General features: G+C 45.5%; 1 protein-coding gene across 3 annotated transcripts in view; it reads right to left on the reverse strand.

Moving 5' to 3' along the window:
• Nucleotides 1-1997: 1997 nt before the first annotated feature.
• LOC131881837 (homeobox protein DLX-6-like) overlaps nucleotides 1998-21467 on the reverse strand; it is a 29501-nt gene continuing 10031 nt past the window's right edge. For all 3 annotated transcript variants that reach the window (XM_059228822.1, XM_059228832.1, XM_059228814.1), the window contains exon 3: nucleotides 1998-3841. In XM_059228822.1, coding sequence (XP_059084805.1) covers nucleotides 3311-3841 — 531 coding nt within the window. In that variant the 3' untranslated portion in view covers nucleotides 1998-3310. The remainder of the gene's footprint in view (nucleotides 3842-21467) is intronic.

Raw genomic sequence — 21467 nt, forward strand, 5'->3', positions numbered from 1 at the left:
AATATTCCTCCAGTTGATTCGTTCGGATCTCGTCGTTGGAGACCTTGGATTGGCCTTCTCCTTTCATTGCTCTCCTCCCACAATACCAAAAAAGCACCGTGGTCATAACTCTCTCGTAAACAATGGAAACAAAAGCCAGAAAGGAGAAGAGGGACCAGTTTTTGTTGTATATACGAACCCTACGCCCGTGCATACGAAGAGTCAGACCCCCAAAAACACCCATCATCCATCCACTCTTGTTCACTTGCTTGCTTGCTCGCTCGCTCGTTGGGCACCAAAGTCCAAACCTCGGTACTGCATTGCCAATGAGCCCTCGCTTTGAGCATTGAATATTTTTCTCTTCATCTTCGTCCGCGTGGACTGCCTACATTCGAAAGAATCTTCTCGGTCGGTCGTGGTCGGTCGTGATGGTCGCCTTCCTCATTCCCTCGTAACTTGGAGATGAGATGGAGGCGCAGGGCATCAACACGATTGGCTTGCTTTGTGCCTTGTTGGCTGAATATGGTGGTGACTTATGAAGTTTTTCTCGGATTCAACCCACCACCAGCCACTTCCACGTACCACCTAGCCTCACTTGTAACTCCATACACCAGGGAGATCCCATGCTGAGATCGAAAAGTCAAGTCAGCCAATGAGGTTCAACGAGAAGCCAAGATTTGCTTGCGACTAGACTTTTGCTCATGAAAAACTAGGGGCGGCAGTCGAGAAAATTGCGTCGGTCGCATTGGTCGGAGAGGGGCGGGCAAACACGAAACGAATGTGGCAGGTTATGAGCCATTTCATGAACTCGAATCATTGCGGGTGGGTGGCCAAAGCAATCGTTTCTACCTTTGTGGGATAAAGTCTGCACGACTCACGATGCTCAATGTGCAAGATGACATACTAGTGAGCTCAGGAAAAAAGACCCGAACCCATTCGAGGTGCAAATTGAGTCTAGGTTCCATGCAGTACGTATGTATGTGTAATCATTATCAAAACAATTACTACTTCGACACTGACAGACGTGAGATCATCAGGGACCAACGAGTGGCTTGTGCTTGATTTACAATTGGACATAAATCTATCCATTTACTCCCTAGGGGGTACATGATCCTGACTATTTGCCAACTCTCTTCGAGGTCAAGCACATTTCGAAAGACTCGCCTACCGAGTGGAACCATGCAAATATTGACCCTCATTTGGGATCAACGATTAGTGGGGAACACACCCAAGGTCTTTGGAGCCAAGACCAGTCCACCACCAAGACGAACGAACCCTTGATCACTACCGGCAAGACGATCTTTTCCACTTGAGATTGAGTTTTTGCGTGCTTGTGCGACTTTAGTCATACTCGGAAACACAAGAGCCCCTCTCCCTTCTCCTCCTGATTCTCCTCCTTCTCCTCCTTCTTCTTCTTCTTTCCGTGAACGAGAATGGTTCAAGACGAAGGCCAGTAGAAACCATCGCCGAATTGGATGACGATGGTTATTGTGGCGCTGGTGGTTGCGAGATATTGACAAATTTGAAGGGGGTTAGTATGCCAGTAAATACGTAGCTCTGACACCGACAGAGCATAGCTGGCTCAGTGGCTATCAAACCAAGTAGTAACAAGGAGCGAAAGAGGGAAAAAAACGAGGCCACTTCTAAGCAATACCTACTTTGTGGTCGTAGATCACGCCCCCTCAGTGTGTCATATAATTCATTTCGAGTGCTTTGGTCCTTTGCTCTCTGTCAATGCAACATGAACCAAATGGCGTCTACGTTGCTTGGACTGAAATGCGTCTTCAGCGAAGGACAGATGTGAATAATGGGAAAGATGATGAAGATGATGTCATAAAATGGAGTTGCATTTGGTCAATCGATATCGCGACATAGGTGACATACTCAAAACAAGCTTCTCGAATGTCTTAGAAGTATGTTCAGGCAAATGCTACGGATCCACTATGAATATATGATAATCATTTCAAGTTTTGTGCTGACAAATGGTTCTTCATGATCAAATAGAGAGACAAAGACGATTATTAGCAAAAACAAACCACTTTTATTTGCTTTTATGCCAATTGTAGTCATATGTCTTAGCACAAATATAGAGAAGAAGGTAGATTGACAGACAGAGAGGAAAGGAGTCGTAATTGATCGGAATAATTAAGGGGCGAAGGGGGGGGAAGGGGGGGGGGGGGAAGTTCGGGTTGACGAATGTAGTCTCAATGAGAGGTCAGGTGACAAAAAGTCGGTGGATGTTCCATGAAACTGGAACAAGGACCTGGTCGCACCTTCTGAGAGCAATAATGGCTGTGGACTGTTGCGCTAAGTTATTGCACTCTAGACTTCGGGATGAATAACAGAACTTGACATCAATACTATGTATGCAACATCTTCATGGGTTCGTTTGGGCGAGCTAGGGGTGTGGGGGAATTGGGGAAGTTTGATCAGAGTCGAAAAAGTCAAAGGGTGCACGATTGGGAAAGTTTTCAAGGGACACGGATCGATTAGTGTGAATGTTGTGGCTCTTTCAAGAAGAGAGTAAACGGAAACATTGCTTCTAAAAAATGATAGCTATTTTTGCTTGGAGATCAGCGTGAAGGTTTTGGATACGGCATCGGTCTTCTTCGTCCATTTTCTAGCAGGATATATAAACACATGTAGATTGTTTGAAAACACAGATGGTGGTGATGATGATGATGATAACGACGATCATGGTGACAGAGAGGGTGGTGGCGGTGTTGGTGGCGTTCACGACAGTTATCATTAGGACTATTTCTATAATCCGAGCAATCACCTTAAACACGATGCGAGTGCTGGACCCTGAGCGTGGGAGAAGCCAACGGGTAGGAGGAGTGCGGCTGGGTTCCATGAGGGGGAAACTATCTTTGGAATCTGTTGGAATGGCGGAACAACCCCTGGCTTGACCTCTTACTTGCGTTGGCAATAGGCTTTCTTTCACTCCAGTTTGGAACACTCGACTTGTCTTTGTTTGGTTGTTTCCAAATGACTGTTGTCTTGAGCCGCGGGACACACCCATGAACGTTGTTGTCTGAGCTTGAACTAAGTGTGTGTAGACCGACAATTGATATCAATTCTTTGTATCTGGCATTTTGTTTTCATCATCATCATCCTCGTCGTCATGTTCTTGTTCCAAGGCTCTTGATCACAGATTACAACAATAAACAACAGAATAAGAACTTTGGACAGGCAAGCAGGCAGGCTGAGAGAGAGGGGCGCGTGGGCGGTCAACAAGCATATAGGTGGGCGGACCAACCATCAGTTTGCTGATGTACGAGTATCCTTTCCCGTTCTACATACTCTCTCCGCGAGTGTGCCTAGTTGATGGCTATGTAAGTAGGCCTTGCCCCTGATTCATCGTGTTGTCTGCTGTTTGATACCATGAGTACTGCTGGAACATTCCAGGTTGCATGGGGGGAGGCTTGATATCCTGCTGGGGGTGACCCCAATGGTGGTGAACTCCGTGTGACACTGGCGGACTCCCTGAAGGCTGCATGTGCGGCGACATGTCACCTGGGCTAGGGGTGGGCTGAGGGATGACTCCATAGCCGTGATGCTGATGATGGTGGAGGTGTTGCTGGGGGTGTTGTTGCTGCTGTTGCTGCTGCTGTTGTTGGTTGTGAGCACTCGACGGGCTGTGGTTGCTCGGGGGTATGTGCGACTGACCCACACTCAAGCCCGATGGGGACATTTGGCCTTGTGAGGTTGGGGTATGAGACATCATGGGCGACTCGCCTCCGGGAGGAGGAGAGCCCCCGGGTAGAGGCTGGCTACCTGAAAGCATATTGTTCGGACCACCCGGACCAGTCTTCATGAGCTTCTTGTACTTGGAGCGACGGTTTTGGAACCAAATCTTCACCTGCAAACAAACGAAGAAAACGGGGCACGTTAGTTTCCACGATCTAGATCTAATGAATGTAGGTACGTAATCGCCGTACAAGACCCGACAACGACACAATGACCAATAATGACATTCATATCCATATCCCTCGCAATCCGATTGGTACGAAGAAGCCACAATTGAATTAGATTTGTGGCTTTGTGCCTATCGACACCAATTGGTGATTGTTTGGTGGTGTGCGTGTGTTGGTGGCGAGTTTCGGGGAACATTTCATGAATACCCTGTGTTCCCCCCCTTTACTCCTCCAGCATTTGAATACAAGCTAGTAACTAGTACGAGTTGTTACTTCCTCCGCAATCGACATTCCCGGGCCAATACTGCGTGCATGCACTGCACATCCCACCTCGGCTGGAAAACTACAGTAGTATTCACTACTCCAGTGAACTAGTACATACGAGCATTCTGTTCCTTTGATTATATGTACTACTAGTAGCCTTTGCATGGTGCGGGTATGTCAAGTCGAATAATGCCGAGGAGGCAAACCGGATAAATAAAAAGCAAGTGCTAATCGTCAAATATCGTGAGCGACTGGTTTTAGGGTCTGTGATGATGAACTTACTGAGGCATGTGAATGTGCGCAAAGGACGAGCACAATTACACACCCCACCAAAACAATAGCAGCAGCTGTGCGTCTAGTATATACTGCACATACATTTACATACAATGCGAAAAAAAAAATGCTTGACCATAGCAGGCAATGCTCGAGACAAGGTCCTATTTGGTTGATCCAATCCCAACGGTCTATCCAAGAAAAGGTGCAATTATCGTCTTTATTTCCGAGAGGTTGGCTCTCTTTGGAAAATGCATAAGCTCGACTCAATTGGGAATGATCTTGTTCATTATAACAATTCAAACACTAGTACTGAACGTGGGGTAAGAAGACACTAAAGGCTACAATGAATTTGACAGTAGAGCTTGTTCGCCATGTTTCTGACAGGAGAACTCGGAATGCAAAATGTTCTTGTTCTTCGTGTGTCTTTTAGACAGGCACATTTGATGCGTATTACCTAGATTGATAGCTTGACATCCACGTGAATCGGCCTCTACATACTGCACACATGAATATCATTATACATATGAAAGACGGCAACGGAAGGACACACTCATACAATGAATCAGGCCCGACAAAGAGCAGAACAGCAAAGATGGATTTGGGGAAGTGGAAATTGGAACAACGAATGGATGGATAGAGAGTGAGTGGCGAGAGATCACCGGCCAAGGATCTCTCATTCTCCGAGCTCATGACTCGTTGTGAATTTGTGTGTGTGTGTGTGTGCGCGCGTATTGTAATGAAGATAGATGATGTTCTTCACCCAAACTGATGAACAAAAGCTAGCTCAAAATTTTGGTCATTACTCATTTTTTCCTTCTCCAAAGTTTGAATCTCTTCATGCATGCATCGATGCATGCCTGGCTTGGTCCATGTTGGTGTCAAGCAATACACACACGGACACACAGCAAGAGAGAGAGATAGTTAGATAGATAGACAGATAGATAGATAGACTGACTGAGGGAGAGTACAGAGTACAGAATAAGAGAGAACATCACTACCAAACGACCGAAACTGTTCTTTTTTCCATTCCAATCCAACTCGGACGACCAAAAAGAAGCCGCATCCAACACCAAAAATTCCTCTCCCATTTTGAAGCAAATCAGAGTCACATGCAATGGAGAGGGATATTTTTTTTTTCAATAGATTTGACCTGATACGTTTTTAAAAAGAATGTCTGCTTAGCTTGGCTCGGTTCGAATCAATAAATCAACATGAACGAATGGAAGTAGGAGGGGAAAAACCAAAGCGTTCACCGCAAAACGAACGACCGTGCCCACAAACACAAGGCATAAAGAGGCCCTATGACTCACAGCAATAGCAGCAACAACAGCAACAGCAGCAACAACTCGATGCATTTGCACACTGTCACAGAATGTTTTAAACATGCGCCCTTTTGCTTCAAATATGGATCAATTTTGTGTAGGCCGACTGAAAGCACAGTCCGACTCCCATAAACTTTAGCATGAAATTTTGTCTGTACCATGCAAACAAATCTAAAGGCGCAAGCAATAGCCGTATTTGGCAAGAACATCATTTCCAAAAATGTCCTTTCCAGTTACTTAGTTGGATTAGTCTGTAGAGGGACTGCTTCAGTGCCCCATGAACGAATACAAACACAAGCAGGAAAAAAACGAGCTTGAGATACACGACAATGATGATGCTGATGGTGACGTGCTTAGGCCAGCCCAAAACTCCCAAAGAGATACGAGAAAAAAACAACAGGAACCGAGAGGATGGATATTGAGGAATGATGGGCGTATCTGTGCTAGATTCAGATTTGTGGGCCGAGCACGCCAGCACAAACACAGTGGTGTCGATACTTCATCGATCCTAGTACACACAGTGTACTGTACTACGTACGTACGTACGTACATACACAGGGCAGTCATGGCTTCTGCGAGTGGTGGGCTAATGGTGTCCATTCTTAACCACTTGTTACGGACTAGAGCGAATCTGAGAACCGAGAAATATCCATTTCATGACAATTTGCCTTGGGCTCCTGTCTTGTCAATGCTGACAAATTCAAGCATTCCTGCCACATAGGTACATGTATCTAGAAATGTGCTCCATGTCAGTGACAAGGGGGTCGTCTTCGTATTTTTTTTTTCTTCTCTATCCTCACCAGATTTGTCGTCATGATGGTACTGATACCTCTCGAGTTCGACCCCTCATGTCAGAGCCCCTCCAACGGGTTCTCTCCTCCCTCGGTTTCCTCTCCCCTCTCAAGATCAGCTTTGGCAAGGTGACGACCACGATGGAAAAAAGCAATCCTGGATCAGGTGAGTTTGGGGTGGATCCTGGAGGATGAATGCAACCTGCCGCGTTTTTGTCATGGGAGAATGAAAGTCTTGGAATAGTTCCACTCCCGGTCGAGTCGTACTCATTTCCTCAGGTCTAGGTACTAGTACATGTTATTGTCGAACCTGACTTATGCGCGCGCACACACTCACACATATACAGGAAAACAAGTCTTTTCGATGGTTGTTCATAATCCGAAGGTTTTCTGACTTTTTTCTTTGGATTGCATGACAAGTCCTGCCATGGATATGTCGGTTGCTCGTCATGAGTTGTTGGCGAGGAACCACGATCAACCATTACAACGACGAGTTCTACTACTCGTGCAACTACTATTTCTTCTAGATTCTTCGTCTTGGTCTTCATTTTTCAGGTTAGGATTGTACCTCAGATACAACAAATACTTGAAGTAGAGCAGGGTGAAGTTTTCGATCTCAGGCACATCACACGTTTGGTATGTTTTTACTTGCGTCAAGGAGTTCCAAGACAATGACAATGAAAATGCTACTATATACATACACACACACACACATACAAAAGACGCAGAGTAGATCTGAAGTCACTCAATACGCCAGCCTATAGATATCGTTACTGAACGACCTTTTGAACCCGCTTAATGAGCCTCTGACCATAAAAGTGATGTTACCAATAAGTTGGATGTTATCTTATCGTGTTTGACAAGCCTGGAGAATTTGTTGAAGCGAGATCCAAACCCTTGATAACCTCAACAACCAACACCTGATAGCGATCACCCAAGCAAGCTCAAGGGGAATCAAAGAAACGGACACGGACAGACATCGAGCAGTGCAGGTCGTCGCAAATGGACACCGCAGTATTTTCGTACCTCATTCCATCCCATTATTGGTCAGAATGTGGCAGCTATTGAACCAGCAGGTGGTTCATAAAAGCAAAAAGGGTTGTCACTTTTGACAGGAGGAGAATAAAAGCAAAGGACCTCGCTTTCAAAAGCAATAGAAAGACACGGACACACAAAGCAAGATCATCATCATCATCATCATCAGCACCAACATTTTGTTGCACTCTCGTTTTCTGGTCACACTCACTCCATCCACAAGACGGACCGTTTGATCCTCGGTCTTCAAGTCCCCAGTCGAAGTCGGGTTTTCAATCAACTTGATCTACATGAAATCAACATCCACCACCATCACCACCATCACCGAGAGAAGAGAGAGGAGCTCACCTTTGTTTCTACTTTACTACTCATTCGCCCTGAGAATTACTATTCAGCTTCGTTCGTTTGAGAGAACATGCCTCCAAGCGAAAAGGAGAAGACGTCGAAGGAAAAAAAACAGCCGTTCCTACGTGGAAGAACACACACAAACTCCGAAACTCCCCAAGTCTCTTGTTCCTGACAGACCTTGAGAGATAGATCTGTTTTACAACCTGTTCAACACCGACGAGCAACTACTACAACAGCCCAACCGACTCCTACTACATACATATTGGCTTGAGAAGCTTGTAGGATTGAATCACGACTTTACTGGAAAAATCCTCGGTTTTTTTTTCATTGGGCCGACCATAATATGTTAGATATCAAGAGTTCTCTGTTAAAGACAGATAGATATGGTTGCACTTCAGGATTTAATTTTCAAAGCTATTGAGCCTTGTTTCAAAGACAAGTAGAATTAGGTTCATTTTTCAATGGTGGGGTCATCACCATCAACATGATCATCATTATCGTCCTCGTTCTTTGAAGCCAATAGGGCTTTGGCATATTTGCAAGCTGACGGATTTGTTCGAGTGGACTTTAAATCCAAATTTGCTTCGATGACAAGAGAGCTGTTGTATGTAGAGCTCGAACTATCACCAAAGGTTTCCTTGTGATGGAGGGAGGCAAAAACAAGATGGATGAGTCAATTTCAATGTTGTGGAACAAGCAAAAAGACCTTGAAGATTCCGAGTTTCTACGGGTTCTCGGTTTTTTTTTCAGGGTTATTGTCAACTTTTTGCACTAATGAGGAAATGAGTAAGACATATGTGTGTCTAATCAGAGCTAGCATTGAACATGCAATCCCTCAGCCATTTCGTTTCATAAACTACACAACATGAACACACTGAGACAGACGCACGAATAAAAAAGCGAGCCTTCGCATTTAAACCACCTCAATCTTCGAGTTCGTCAGAAATGCGATGATTATAATTGCGAGTCAATAAAAGTGCGAAAAAAACCTCAAGTTTCCTTCTAGTACATAGGAGTGTATTGAATATCAGTAAGTTTGGAGGAACAAAAAAAAAGATAACGCAACAGCTCGTCAGTTTGATCCGTGTATGTACTAGCAGTGGTACATTCAAGTGTTTTCCCGATCCACCCTCGAGCTCTTTCAGACCAGATTGACAAGTCCATAAAGGAAGCCTTCATTTTGAACAAGCTGACAATGCTATTATCATTCAACAAGTACAGAGAGAACGAGGAAGAGACTTCTCTTCGTTCATGGCCCGCTGTCTCGTAGTGTGCAGACTGTACGTATGTATAGTACATAGTGGTCTCTACTAAAAGATGGGATAGGAAACGTCCTGTTTGATGTCGTAATCTAATGGTGTTTCGTCCAGAGCCCGCAAGAATATGTTTTTACACTGCCCGGTTTAAACGCTTTGAATCGAAGAACTGCTACTGTCAATCCACATAGATAGATCGATTGATTATTAATCAATCCAGCTCGAGGGTTGGCAATCGTGGAAACCTTTCAAAGCGAAAAAAAGCTTCTTCCGAGCTCTGACTAGGATTATTCCAAAGTCTTGTTAGCATTGAATGCGCGGTAACGGAAGTTGGCGTTTTCTTGAAACAATGGCTGGTCGGGTATTGATTAATCGCTCACTATCACGTCGGTAGGACAAATGTGAAATCAATCATTAAAAAAGCATTATTTATGTGCTTGGCGTCTTCACTGTCACATTGATTTCATATACTACAACAGCAACACTGGCCTTCTCTAGTTTCTTCATTGTTCTACGAGGAAAGAACCACTGTTTTGCCTTTTTTTATAGCGGAATTAAAGAAATTTTCTCGCTCATGCTTGAAGCTCTTACGTTGAAGCTCATAAACTCTTGTGAGAATTAGTACAGATAGTCTTTGTACAATAGAAGTCTAGTGCAATAATATGTGAGTTGGAGGGGAACATTGCTCAGGTTTATCCTCTGGATTTTGGACTGCTTCGGGAATGGCGATCGTTCTTAGCCAGTATATGGCTCTGAACGAAAAGCACGTAAAACGCGAAAAAGGCACAATCCCCATCTCGAGTTCTCCCAATCTTCGCTCTCTCTGAATAAAAAAGTTGTAGCACTTCAACATCCGGTTGGCTGTGGAAAAAAATGCCCTCCAGACACCAACAAATTCGGAATGTGCCGAGAAAACTTGGGGACAAGAGCCCTTCATGGAAATGGCAAGCATTTGCTAGGACTCGAAATTTCTGTTGCAAAACGAAAGTACATTCATGATGACTAGGGTGATCATGAGGATGATGATGATGACTATTCCCCGACCATCTGTAGAGGTCAGGTGGTAGCTGTCAGAGTAAGCCAGTCCAAATTGGAATTTGGAGGGGGAAATGATGGGACGATTGAAGGACCCATCATGATCAAAATAAAAACTAATCCTCCACCAGTCAAGCAACCCCTTTTTCGAATGGCAGGATGGAGAGATGGATGGGTGAATGGATGGATGGGTGGGCTGGCTGGATCTTTGAATGGACCCGAACGCATGCTGAAGCACACGCTGATGTCCCTGTCGTTCTCTGGGAGTGCATTTCTGAGGTACCCACGAGGGAGGCTAGTGTGTGGTGGTGTATTGAAATTTGTATGCACGAGAGGGGGACACAATAAAAAAAATATATATACAACGTTCCTCCTCCAATTCCTTCTCGACCCTGGTCCTCCTTCTCGTGGATTCAAGTCCGTCAGCTGCATAGGGGTACATGCACTAGTACAGTGTAAAGTGTAGACACACACGTATACTACTATATACACACATTCGAGAAGGTTGTGGACGAGAGCTGTCGCTTGGCAAGTCTTCAATGTAATACCATCATTTATTCATTGTCTTTCTCGGCTTGACACCACTCCATCATGTAGTTGAACCACACTCACACTCGCCATGTGGGACAATTTTTTTGAGACGAGCTTGACATTATAACATATTAGACAAAGATACTGCGCACGTCCGTCCCTAAGTCCGTCCGTCCGTCCGTTCATTCGTTCGTTCGTTGGCTCGTTGGCCCGTTCGAACGAAGAAAGGAAGGGGGACGAAAGACAATAAAAGGCATTTTTTAAGCGCCGAAATTCAAAGGCACGTGGCAAGCTCCGAACATTTACAATGTTGCTGGAATGAGGCCAAAAGCAATGATGTACTGTATTCAAATATGAAGTATGTCTCGTGGTAGCGGGGCATGTGCGTACAAGTACTTAACTACATTCAGGTAGATTGTGGGTTCCGTCCCTATGATGGAGAAGGTGAGAGAGTTCCATCAACGAAAGAATGATGTGTGAAAGGAAGAAGATATTCGTGCCAAAGTTCCATTTCCAAGTTTTCGTGGTTTGCACGATTACTCTTTTAGCGGCGAGGAAGTCATGGTCTGAAGACGATGCGACGACTCTCTTGTCGGTTAGGTTTTGGCCCCTTTTTCCCCCTGGAATGTCCAAGTCTTCCTTTTGCTGCCTTTTTTTGGTACCAAAGTAATTCCTGTTCAAAAAAGTTGCCAACGTCTCTGAAAACAGTCATCCCTCATTTGGCTCCGTCAAATAAGTTGTAATTCACCTTTTCTTCCGAGCTTCCCTCTGTTTTAAAATGAGCCATCAAATCTCTTGGAAAGCCAAGTGCAAATGGAGAAAGTGTAGATTTGTTACCACAAATTCACAGTCCGAGTAATAATTACACCTCTATCTGGTCTGATAAGTTTCAACAGAGGATGATGTCTTCGCCTCCATCCAACTTTGTCTCCAATCCATCACACCGTTTTAACGCAATTCTCAAGAATGAACGGACCAAGGAAAAAAATAAATGACGGAAATTTCACTCCCGTTTCGAGACGAACCTTAATTCGCTTGGAAATGTCAGTGTGAGTGAATTTTGATGCTCTGGATCAAGTTTCGCCACGTCCCCCTCCGATATCAAGAAACAAGCACCATTCACCCTGACTTGGCCCTCTTTCCAAGCTGTCACCTTCTCGAGACCCTGGATATTAAACATGTACTTGTAGTGGTACTAACTCTAGGCCGTCCGTCCTGGGGTACTATACATACTGTTGAACCTCACTCGAACTGTATTTATGTAATGCAAGATAGTCCGTCCAACAGAGCGAGAGGCTCCATGTCATAGGTCCTCTTCTTCGTCCATGACAAAGGAGTTGCTCTTGGACAGATTATTACTTCCCACCAACTGTCAGGGTGTCTTCACTTCAAAAAGACAAGTTCTAGCACGCAAATAGGAAGTAGATATGGTTTCAGGCACAAGAGGTGAAGGAGCAGGAGGAGTAGGAGAAGGAAGAGGGGGGTGGCTGTGGCCTTTTTGGTCCTTCAAAACCATCGAGGATAGATGGTTCCCTCCTCCTAGGCTTACTCGGTCGGATCTGCACCACCCACCTGGATGAAGCAGGGACTCGCTTGTCGTAACGAGGAACCACTTGACAAGGAGGTGTCAATATATCCTTGACAAGTGGAACAGGGCGAAGAAGCCGAGCCATATTCCTGGCAGAGGGTCTTCAATTCACATGCGCTCTCATCAACTGTGCAGTTAATAAATATTAAATCAGTTCACTGCAAAACCACCTTTTTCAGTTAAAAATGATCGCATGAACTTCAAGTCTCGAGGCAAGTTTTGAGGTGAATCTAATCAGGTTTAAAACTTCCAGGAATTTCACAACGACCCCTCCCCTCTCCGAATATGGTCTTTGGCGGCTTTCAGAGCATATTAGCTCACTTTGTTTGCCTTGAGTCAATAGAACATGGTTGCATTTTGGCCCCTTGCAAAGGCTCTAAAGCCCAAGCCTGAAGAGTACCACGTTTTGTACACCTATCAAATGGAACACCACGCCATTGTTGCTCGCTTTTTCACGGGGCTCCCCCGAGCAGAAATGTCCACGAGGGCTCGTTCGGCATTCTTACGAGTATGGTTCCACAATCATGGGAGTGTCCGTGGAACAAGTTTCGTTCGCCCTGCCATCCTATCGAAGACCGATGGTGCCTAGTTCATTCACAAAGGTGTCTTGTTGTCAACTTGATAGCCAAAAGACAGATTGGCAATATTACTACACGGCGTGTTCCACAAAAGAGGACCACCCCAACACCACCACTACCTCCGACCTGTCCAACGCCCCCATGGAACCTGCTAGTATCAATGGCCATGGATCATGAATAATCTAAAGGCAATACTGCGTGATTTAGCCATGGTTGTGCAGGACCGTGGGTGTCTTTGGCCAAAGTTGGCCCTCCTCCGCCGTGTCAAAACCGGATTATTGTGCCCCGGTTTCTGACGTAAGATGCATGGAGGTGACGTGATGATGCACCTTGTCTTCTTCATTGCCTGATCCAGAGGATGTGAATTCCGACTCAAAGGGAGGGTTTTACATTCTCATGGAAATGGAGCCGAGAGCTCCCTCAAGCGTGACCACTGGTGCTCCGTGGAATTCACATCATGACAAATGGAAGCCAGTCAAACTTGTCTTCTGAGCAAATATTTTGCCTAAAACCTTAGTCAATGTGAGTACCTCGTTCTACGTAGGTACAACAAGAGTTCATTCATGTCCATGACAAATCGATGATTGAGCTTGAAAGGAACCTTTTCTTCCCTTTTTTGTGTGAGTGTGTGCGTGTGTGCTTGCTGGGGCGGCGAGAGATGATGCGACATTTGACAATTGATAAAGGCCATTCTCAACAATGGACCAGAAAAGCTCGGGCTCCTCAAGTGGGATTGACTAGGAAGTGCTCGGCTTGGGCACAGGAAAAACCCACTTACTTTTTTCTCATTCTTCATATATTCCCTTCAAAATACAGATCTTATCTACGAGTTCTACTGAATGAACACTGGGCACCCCACTAATTGCTGGATTCGACCAGAATCCACTGTCAAAACCTCGATCTAGAGGGGAAGTTCGAGCAGTTTACGCTGTTTGAGCCCCTTTCATAGGGACTCTTATTTTGAGCAGTGTCGTCGTCCAAGCGGCTTAAGGCTCATTCAAGCGAGTACACTATCATTCTCTTGCATCTCAATCCATACTCATAAGAAGACAGATTGAGGGATGAAGACGCACCAACGCACAACAACAACAACAACAGCACTAGCTACTACTATAGCACCATTGGCACTAGAACAACAGCATCAAAACATGAACGGGAGCGAGAATGCTGTTGCTTCAGTGGCCGTAAAGTTTCTAAGGAGGACAACCGAGGGCTTTAAATCATATTCATGATTGATTTGGTGCACAGAATCAAAGCTTCTGAGTCTTCCGCGCAGATGGTTAGACACGGACTGGGAAAAATACGACCCTATTGACTAGATAGGTCATGTTTGATGGTTGGGGAGCTGCGGTTTTGAATATTTCCTGATGATTCATATGGCTTTATGAACAACCATCAACTGACAGGATCCCAAGTTCCCATACCATCGACGAGGGAATCCAGAGTACCATCTAGTAATGTTGTGTTCGAATACATTGACCAAAATGGAGCTATGAAGCAAATTACTAATGCCACAAACACGACCGAATAACGAGCCATGAATGCGACCAACAAGTGGGCAGGCATCAGTCAACAACCAACGCTTCTGGCCGGCTTAAACTACAACCAGTCATGATAAGTAGCACTTGGACTCTTTTTTTTCCCCTCTCAAAAAAAATGGCCAATTCTTGGCTTCTCACCGCAACTTGAACAAGCACTGAACTTGGAGCAAGAGGGTCTTACCTCCTAAATCATTCTGCTTGAAAAACCGCAAGATCGCATCGGCAAAAAAACACGCCAGGGCCCACAGGGAAATGTCTAAGCGTATACATGTGTGTGTGTGCGTGCGTAAATGTATGTACGTGAAAGTACTGCAAGTGTACGGAGGTATTTGAAGTACTTAACCTGGACAGTGTCCATTGGAAGTCGTCGTCGTCGTCGTCGTCGTCATAGCAGTTGCCTTTATCTATTTCATTGCAGAATGGAGGAGGCCTCCAAAAACGCCCGGGAAAGAACCAAAACGTGAAATGTGAATGGACCAAAGATAGGTACGGAGATGCCTTGAAAAGAAGGAGTTCTTTCTCTCTTCAGTTCTTTCGTTCGCTCTCTCTCTCTCTCTCTCTCTGTCTCTCTCACTGACTCATTCACTCTCTCTCTCTTTCTCCCTCTAATATGAACCTTGGAGAGAAAAATGATTCAAAAGAGATTGTAAAGAGACAAAGAAACAAGCAAAGTTGAAAGAAGTCAACGATGAGCAAGATGGGGAGAGAAGCCTCACTCTTTCCGACCGAAATTGGACCTTACGTTCTCGGCCCGAGCCTTACATTTTTGCCAATGTATCCCGACAGGTCTAACTAACATTTACCGAATTGAATTTGTTTGAGTGGTGGCTTAGTATTGTCTTTGAGCCTCGGATGCATCATTCAATGTCGTCTTGGTCTGACTGGTTCGTTCTGGGTCGGTTGTTCGGCCGGTCTCTCTCTCAAGAAAAAAGTTCATGAGATTTTGGTAGCGGCAGTCGGATTGTTTGGTCCTTCTTCTCATGACGAGAGAAGGCTCGAAGACTCGAATATCGGTGTGTCCCAATGTACGTACGTCCCTACGTACGTATGTACGTTCGTCCCTACATAATATCACTCTGAGTCGTACCACGGCTACAACTACTACTTCCAGTATGCAGGAATAAAACTGAGCTGCTGTTCGTACTACACATCCACAAAACATGGCCACAACTTTCAGTGTTGGAGAACCCAGCGATGACGACGATCAAGAAGACGAAGAACTCGAAGTAGGAGTAGTGGGACCCCCAAATTATAGGCTACACTCCGACCATGTATCATATGCGAGAAAAAAGGAGAAAAAGAATCGAAAGGAGCGAAAACCACGCTCACTGCATGCACCACCACCACCACCACCGTCATCATCATCGGCCAAAACCGCACCAACTTGAACTCGAACCGACGACCAACAGTCCCACCGAGTGAGTCCAGGACCATGACTAGGAAAGACAGGGTGTCGCAAAGGGGACTCTCGTCGGCCGAACGGATCACTCGGGAGAACCTTGAGTGCTCCGAGGTTTTGACACACCCGGTGGAGTGCATGGTAAACCAGAGTTGGTGACGTCGCTTTGCACAGATTACGAGTGGCTTGAAGAAAGAAAACACAAGTTTAGAGAGGGGGATGAGAGTTGATCTGAGACTGAGACGCCAAATCCCGCCTCGGGCCACTTGATTCAGCCATCAGCCATCAGCCATGCAGCAGGTTGTTCTGCTCCACCACTACAACAACAACAACAACAACAACAACAGCCACCACTAGCCAGTCGCCTCGGATTGCCTCCAGAACGCACCTCTCCCTCTACTTTCTTTCCCTCTCAAACTCGGATGATGATGATGATGATAGCAGCATATTCAAGAAACAAGACAACGATGAAAATCATGTTGCACTTGAATCCCTTGAATCCGAGTCAGCTCATGAGTTTCCCTATACCTATGCGACTCTTTCTCCCGATCCTTGATCCACGGATCCGAAATTCGTCCTATGAGGTGCAGATGGTCGTGGGCCAGAACATTATTCAATGGTGGCCAAGACGGAAGCCGCCTTTGATGGTGAACAATAACACACCACTGTAATCTAATTATCTTTTCCTGAAAATACGGTGAGCCCTTCTCCCCCTCAGGTTTACTTACTTGTACCTCCCTACTACCTCCCTGCTACCTCCCTGCTATCTCTAGACCTCGTACCAACAAGTCTCCGTCGTGGTTTTACCTCTTCATTTATCAAGACAGCAAGTAAGCAAACCGAGGCCAGTCAGACGATTAGAACTTCACTTAATGTTCCGTATGCAATGAATCTCGGCGTGTTCAGATTGAGCCAAGTCTGCAAGGGACGATGAAAGTAGGTCGGATCAAATATTGTTTTCCAGGCACTCTGTCAGGAATCTCGAACTCGATTTGACAAAGGTGATTCCTCGGATCTTCATCGTTAGTAAATAAGTAAGAAAGAAACGAGCCTCATGGTGTCGGCCGATTTTTGGTTGGTTGGTTACTTAGTTACTTGGTTGGTCGGTGGGATGGATGGTTGCATGCTAGGTGACCTAAACATCAAATGTGATTTTTGCCCTTGGCAGGCAATGTGGTTGAGAGAACATGCAATGTTCATTGTTCGCCATGGAGAGTGTTTGAAATTAAAGAGTGTTGTTAAAAACCCTTGAGGATTGATGTACCTAGAGTTATTGTACATCAGGCTCCTCTATTTCCCCTTTTTTTCTCAAGTTCTGAGTGCATTTTTCGCCCTAATTATACTCGAGGGGAAAGTTGGATCTTTCATATTGATTGCACTCAATTTGTTGGCTAGACAAGAACATGAAAGTGATTTTCAGTTGTTGTTGCTGTTGCTTTTGCTGCTGTTGTTGTTTCGACGCCGTACGAAATTGCTGATTTCTCGTGATTACAATAATAATGTGGTGTAGCAGTTCACAAAAAAAGCATTTTAATGATACAGGCTTCTCGGCAGTACTTTTCGTAGAGCCTCGCTCCGAGTTGCATTGGACAAATAAGCCCAATTATGCCGAGGAAATGCGTATGCGTACGAAAATTGCTATTTTCCAAGTTCGATTACCGTTCGTCTGTCTTATGTACACCCACACAACAGCGAAATATTCATGCAATCAAGCTAAGGGACTTGAGCCACTCCTGAGTCCACTTTGCAACCTTGGCACAGAGAAAGATCCTGATCATCAAATGGCAAGAGACCTCATTCGAACAGAGGTCGGAATCATATCGCTTGACCACATTGAAGAAAGAGGGAAATAAATGATTGCATGCACCACTCTCGAACACAACACGTGATTCAGGGCAAGCAAGAACCTCGAGGGGGAAAATCCGTAGTTGGTCGTTTGACTCCTCTTGATGGCTTTTCCCTCGTACCAAATGTGTTTCATAAAAGCCTCTTGAACTGAGTAAATGGTCATGTGAAATAACACAGAGTGGGGTGGGTGTAATCGCAGGGCGAAGGCGAATAATGCAAAAATATCGAATGGATCCGAAAACCGATTAAACAAACAGAAAGAGCCTTCTGTCCGAGTGCATCGCGAATTGGGAACTGGACCAGGAGAAACGGAGGAACGGGAGGTGGACCTCCTCAAATAAGGAATAAATTATTGCTCTCGAGGATTTTTTGTGCAAACAAAACGGAGGTGGGACTCACTCGCGCTTCTTCCTCCGCGGCAAGAGTGGGGAGGATCAGCTCCAGTTTTGACATGATTCACTGCCATTGTCAGAGACTGGACAGCTCCCCCTGGTGTTCGCCGAGCATAATAGCCATCCAGGGCTTATGTTTTTGTGTCTTTCCCCGAAAAACAAAGCCAGAACGTTAGGCCAAGTTCAAGCACAAAAAGACCGCTCGATCCTCTTCGCTCATGAGCCAAGTCCATACTACTCCGCTCAGTGGATGAACCGTGTACGCAGTACTGAATTTGGGTGAGCCGTCAGAATTCTTGGCAAAACTTGGGCACCTCCCCACTTGGCTGTTCATCTTTCATTCTGACTGACTGACTGACTGACAGAGCCTCTCGACTGCCCCCAAAACTCACTACAAAGATTTTGTGGTCTACCAAACCCAATACACCCTTGTCTTAATGCCATGTCTTGGAGCTACCCGAAAACAGCCCAGCCATACAACAACTAGCACACTGCACCAGTAGTAGGAGATACGTACGTAAGCTCATAAAGATTTTGCCGATTCTGACCGTTTTTTTCCTTCCATCGCTCTCTTTCCCCCGATGAAGAGCATCGCATTGGCCCTTGAGCGACCCCAGAGCCAAGCCAAGTGTGGTTGGCCCCTGGGCCATGATGTTACGACATGCTAATATTTTACGAGGACATTTTTCTGCCCCATTTCAAATCGAAACCACACAGAAGTGCTTCCAGTCATGTCCTGGTCGTGGCGGAGGCTTTTAAACGTGCACTTCTACACCAAAGGGCTCTTTTGGATCCGAGCAAGCCCAGAAGAACTGAAAGGGGGCGCCATATCCCGATCCAAATCACATGACCATCATCAAGCATGCACTTTCTTCCCCTTTCCGTCGGGTCGCCCCCAAGTAGGTACGGCAGACAGTCCGTTCGTCCGTTCATTGCAATGTCCAACAACCCGCTTGAACTGCCTCGACCAGGTTCCATACTGAACATGCACCGCTGAGAACACCCTATTTGTCGTTGTATTAGGTGGACCGCTCTAGTAGTTCTATAGTGGTTCTTTGTTGCTTCAAAGTGGCATGAAATATTTATATCCTGTTGCTTAGATGCATTACGAGAGACTACAACTGTTCATGGCATTACGACAGACAGACGGACTTGAGCGAGGGGAAAGAGATCGACTTCATAGGGGGGAAACGCCGCAACACACCTTTTTCTCTCCTCCTTTGTGAATAAATGTGCCATGGTGAGTGCGGTTTCATACCATACCATAAATTTGACAACTAACCATATAGCCATCACGTACTCAGAGTTCAGGCGAATGAAAAACCGACCATGAAGAGAGTTGTTGGGATCATCCTCAATAATGGCCAGCTCTCAACCTGTAGACCAACCGGACACTTGTGCAGAGCATGACTCTTGACTATCTAGATCAATCACCGAGGACCGTCCAAGTGATTCGGCCACATTGTCCTAGAATACGGGTTACTCAAGCGCTCATGGACTGGGGTCATTGTCACAATTTTTTGCTTTATTTACATAGACTTGCGTTCTTGGTCCATATGTGGAATATTCTAGATATCCAAGAGGATGTCCAATTGCCCATGTGTGGAACTGGTCACGTTTGTACTTGGTTGGAAGGCGAGCTCCGTGCATGTTGTTCATGTAAAAATCAACCGAGATGTAACCGCAAAATTGTGCTATACATGTCATTGGCCAGCTATTTATTTACACACGGTATCACAGCCATCAACCTGCCATCAACCATGTTCATCACGATGGTGGTGGTGATGGTGGTGGGGAAATGGACCAACCAAATGTTTCGTTGTTTAAAAATCACGTACAACGATTTGATTTGGAAAACAAGAGCCCTCATTGAAAGGGAAAGGGAGCTTCAATGACTACGTAGAGTTGACTAGGGCACAGTACATTTTGAACGAAAAGATAAAGATGTTCCAAGGGGGCCCGTCACCACAGCCACATGTAGGAGTCCACTAACCCACATGTACAGAATAATCAGAGAAGCTTTTCATTGCCAGGCAGTCGAGACAAAATAATTACCATCATCAACCTGATGTGTGCCCCTCATGGAAGGCTTTGAGTCGGCACTATCCAAACCTTATTCACTTCATTAGAGCTCAAAATGTCAGCAATAGCTGATTTATTCTTTGAGAAATCACAACAAACGTTAACTGGCATTGGCAAAAATATGGTTTAGTGCAAAAGGCACAATATGAATATTGAAAACGAGGCCGTGACTTCTTCCCCCCTTCTCTTTATACGTATGTCTCTTATCTTGAGGAGAACCATTTCTGAACAGAACGAAGGGATAAATTATAGGCATTAGAAATGCAGAGAAGTTTTCGCACCAAATTTGGCACCCCGCCATTGGCGCCATGAGTGAGTGCTCAAGTTGGTGTGCGTCTTTTGGTGGCGGTGATTGGCGCTCCTCCCTCAAGAAGGAGTCCTCCAAGTTCAAGCTTGTGAGTGAGTCTGGGAGTATGATAACTCTGAGATTGGAAGTTGGAACGAAGCCAAAAAGGAGAGAGAGAGACAGAGAAGGAAAGAAGACTGGGGTTCACCTCCAGATTTTGAGAGCTAGAGCACTCATGAAGATGGGAAGCGAAGGACGCAAGAGTCGGACAAATTTGGTGGCCCTTCCTAGTATGAAGTGGAACGAAGCCAAAAAGGAGAGAGAGAGAGAGAGAGAAGGAAAGAAGACTGGGGTTCACCTCCAGATTTTGAGAGCTGGAGCACTCATGAAGATGGGAAGCGAAGGACGCAAGAGTCGGACAAATTTGGTGGCCCTTCCTTGTATGAAGTGGAAAGAGGATTAAGAGCAGGATCAGCCAGATCAGCAGCACCCAGAGCACAGAAACTGACTGGCAATGGCGACACCACTGGCAGCGGCGACATACAAGTCAACCGACAGTCGGTGCCATCATCTTGATCATGAACTCGCTGAAACGACATACTGGAGCGTCATGGGCGGCGCCGTCTACTGCGAATGTTTGTGTGTGTGTGTGTGTGTGTGTGTGTGTGTGTGTGTGTGTGTGTGTGTGTGTGTGTGTGTGTGTGTGTGTGTGTGTGTGTGTGTGTGTGTGTGTGTGTGAATGTGTATGTGTGTACGTCTTTATGTAATACCTAGGAGGAGGGGCAGCAGCAGTATGAGACTCTATAGCTCAACTAGGTCTAATTGGATAAATGAGGGGATATCCCCTTTTAATGAAGCAAAATGACGTCATTCTTGGGATTCCGATAATTGGACACATAATAGCTGGTTGCTGCACGGCTCCAAGTTGCCAGGGGCTTGGCGAAATGAAACGAAACTTCCCAACAACAACAACAACCACCCACCCACCCAGTCACTCAA

The sequence above is a fragment of the Tigriopus californicus genome, chromosome 1 (genome assembly GCF_007210705.1).
Source record: "Tigriopus californicus strain San Diego chromosome 1, Tcal_SD_v2.1, whole genome shotgun sequence".
NCBI classification, from domain to species: Eukaryota; Metazoa; Arthropoda; class Copepoda; order Harpacticoida; family Harpacticidae; genus Tigriopus; species Tigriopus californicus.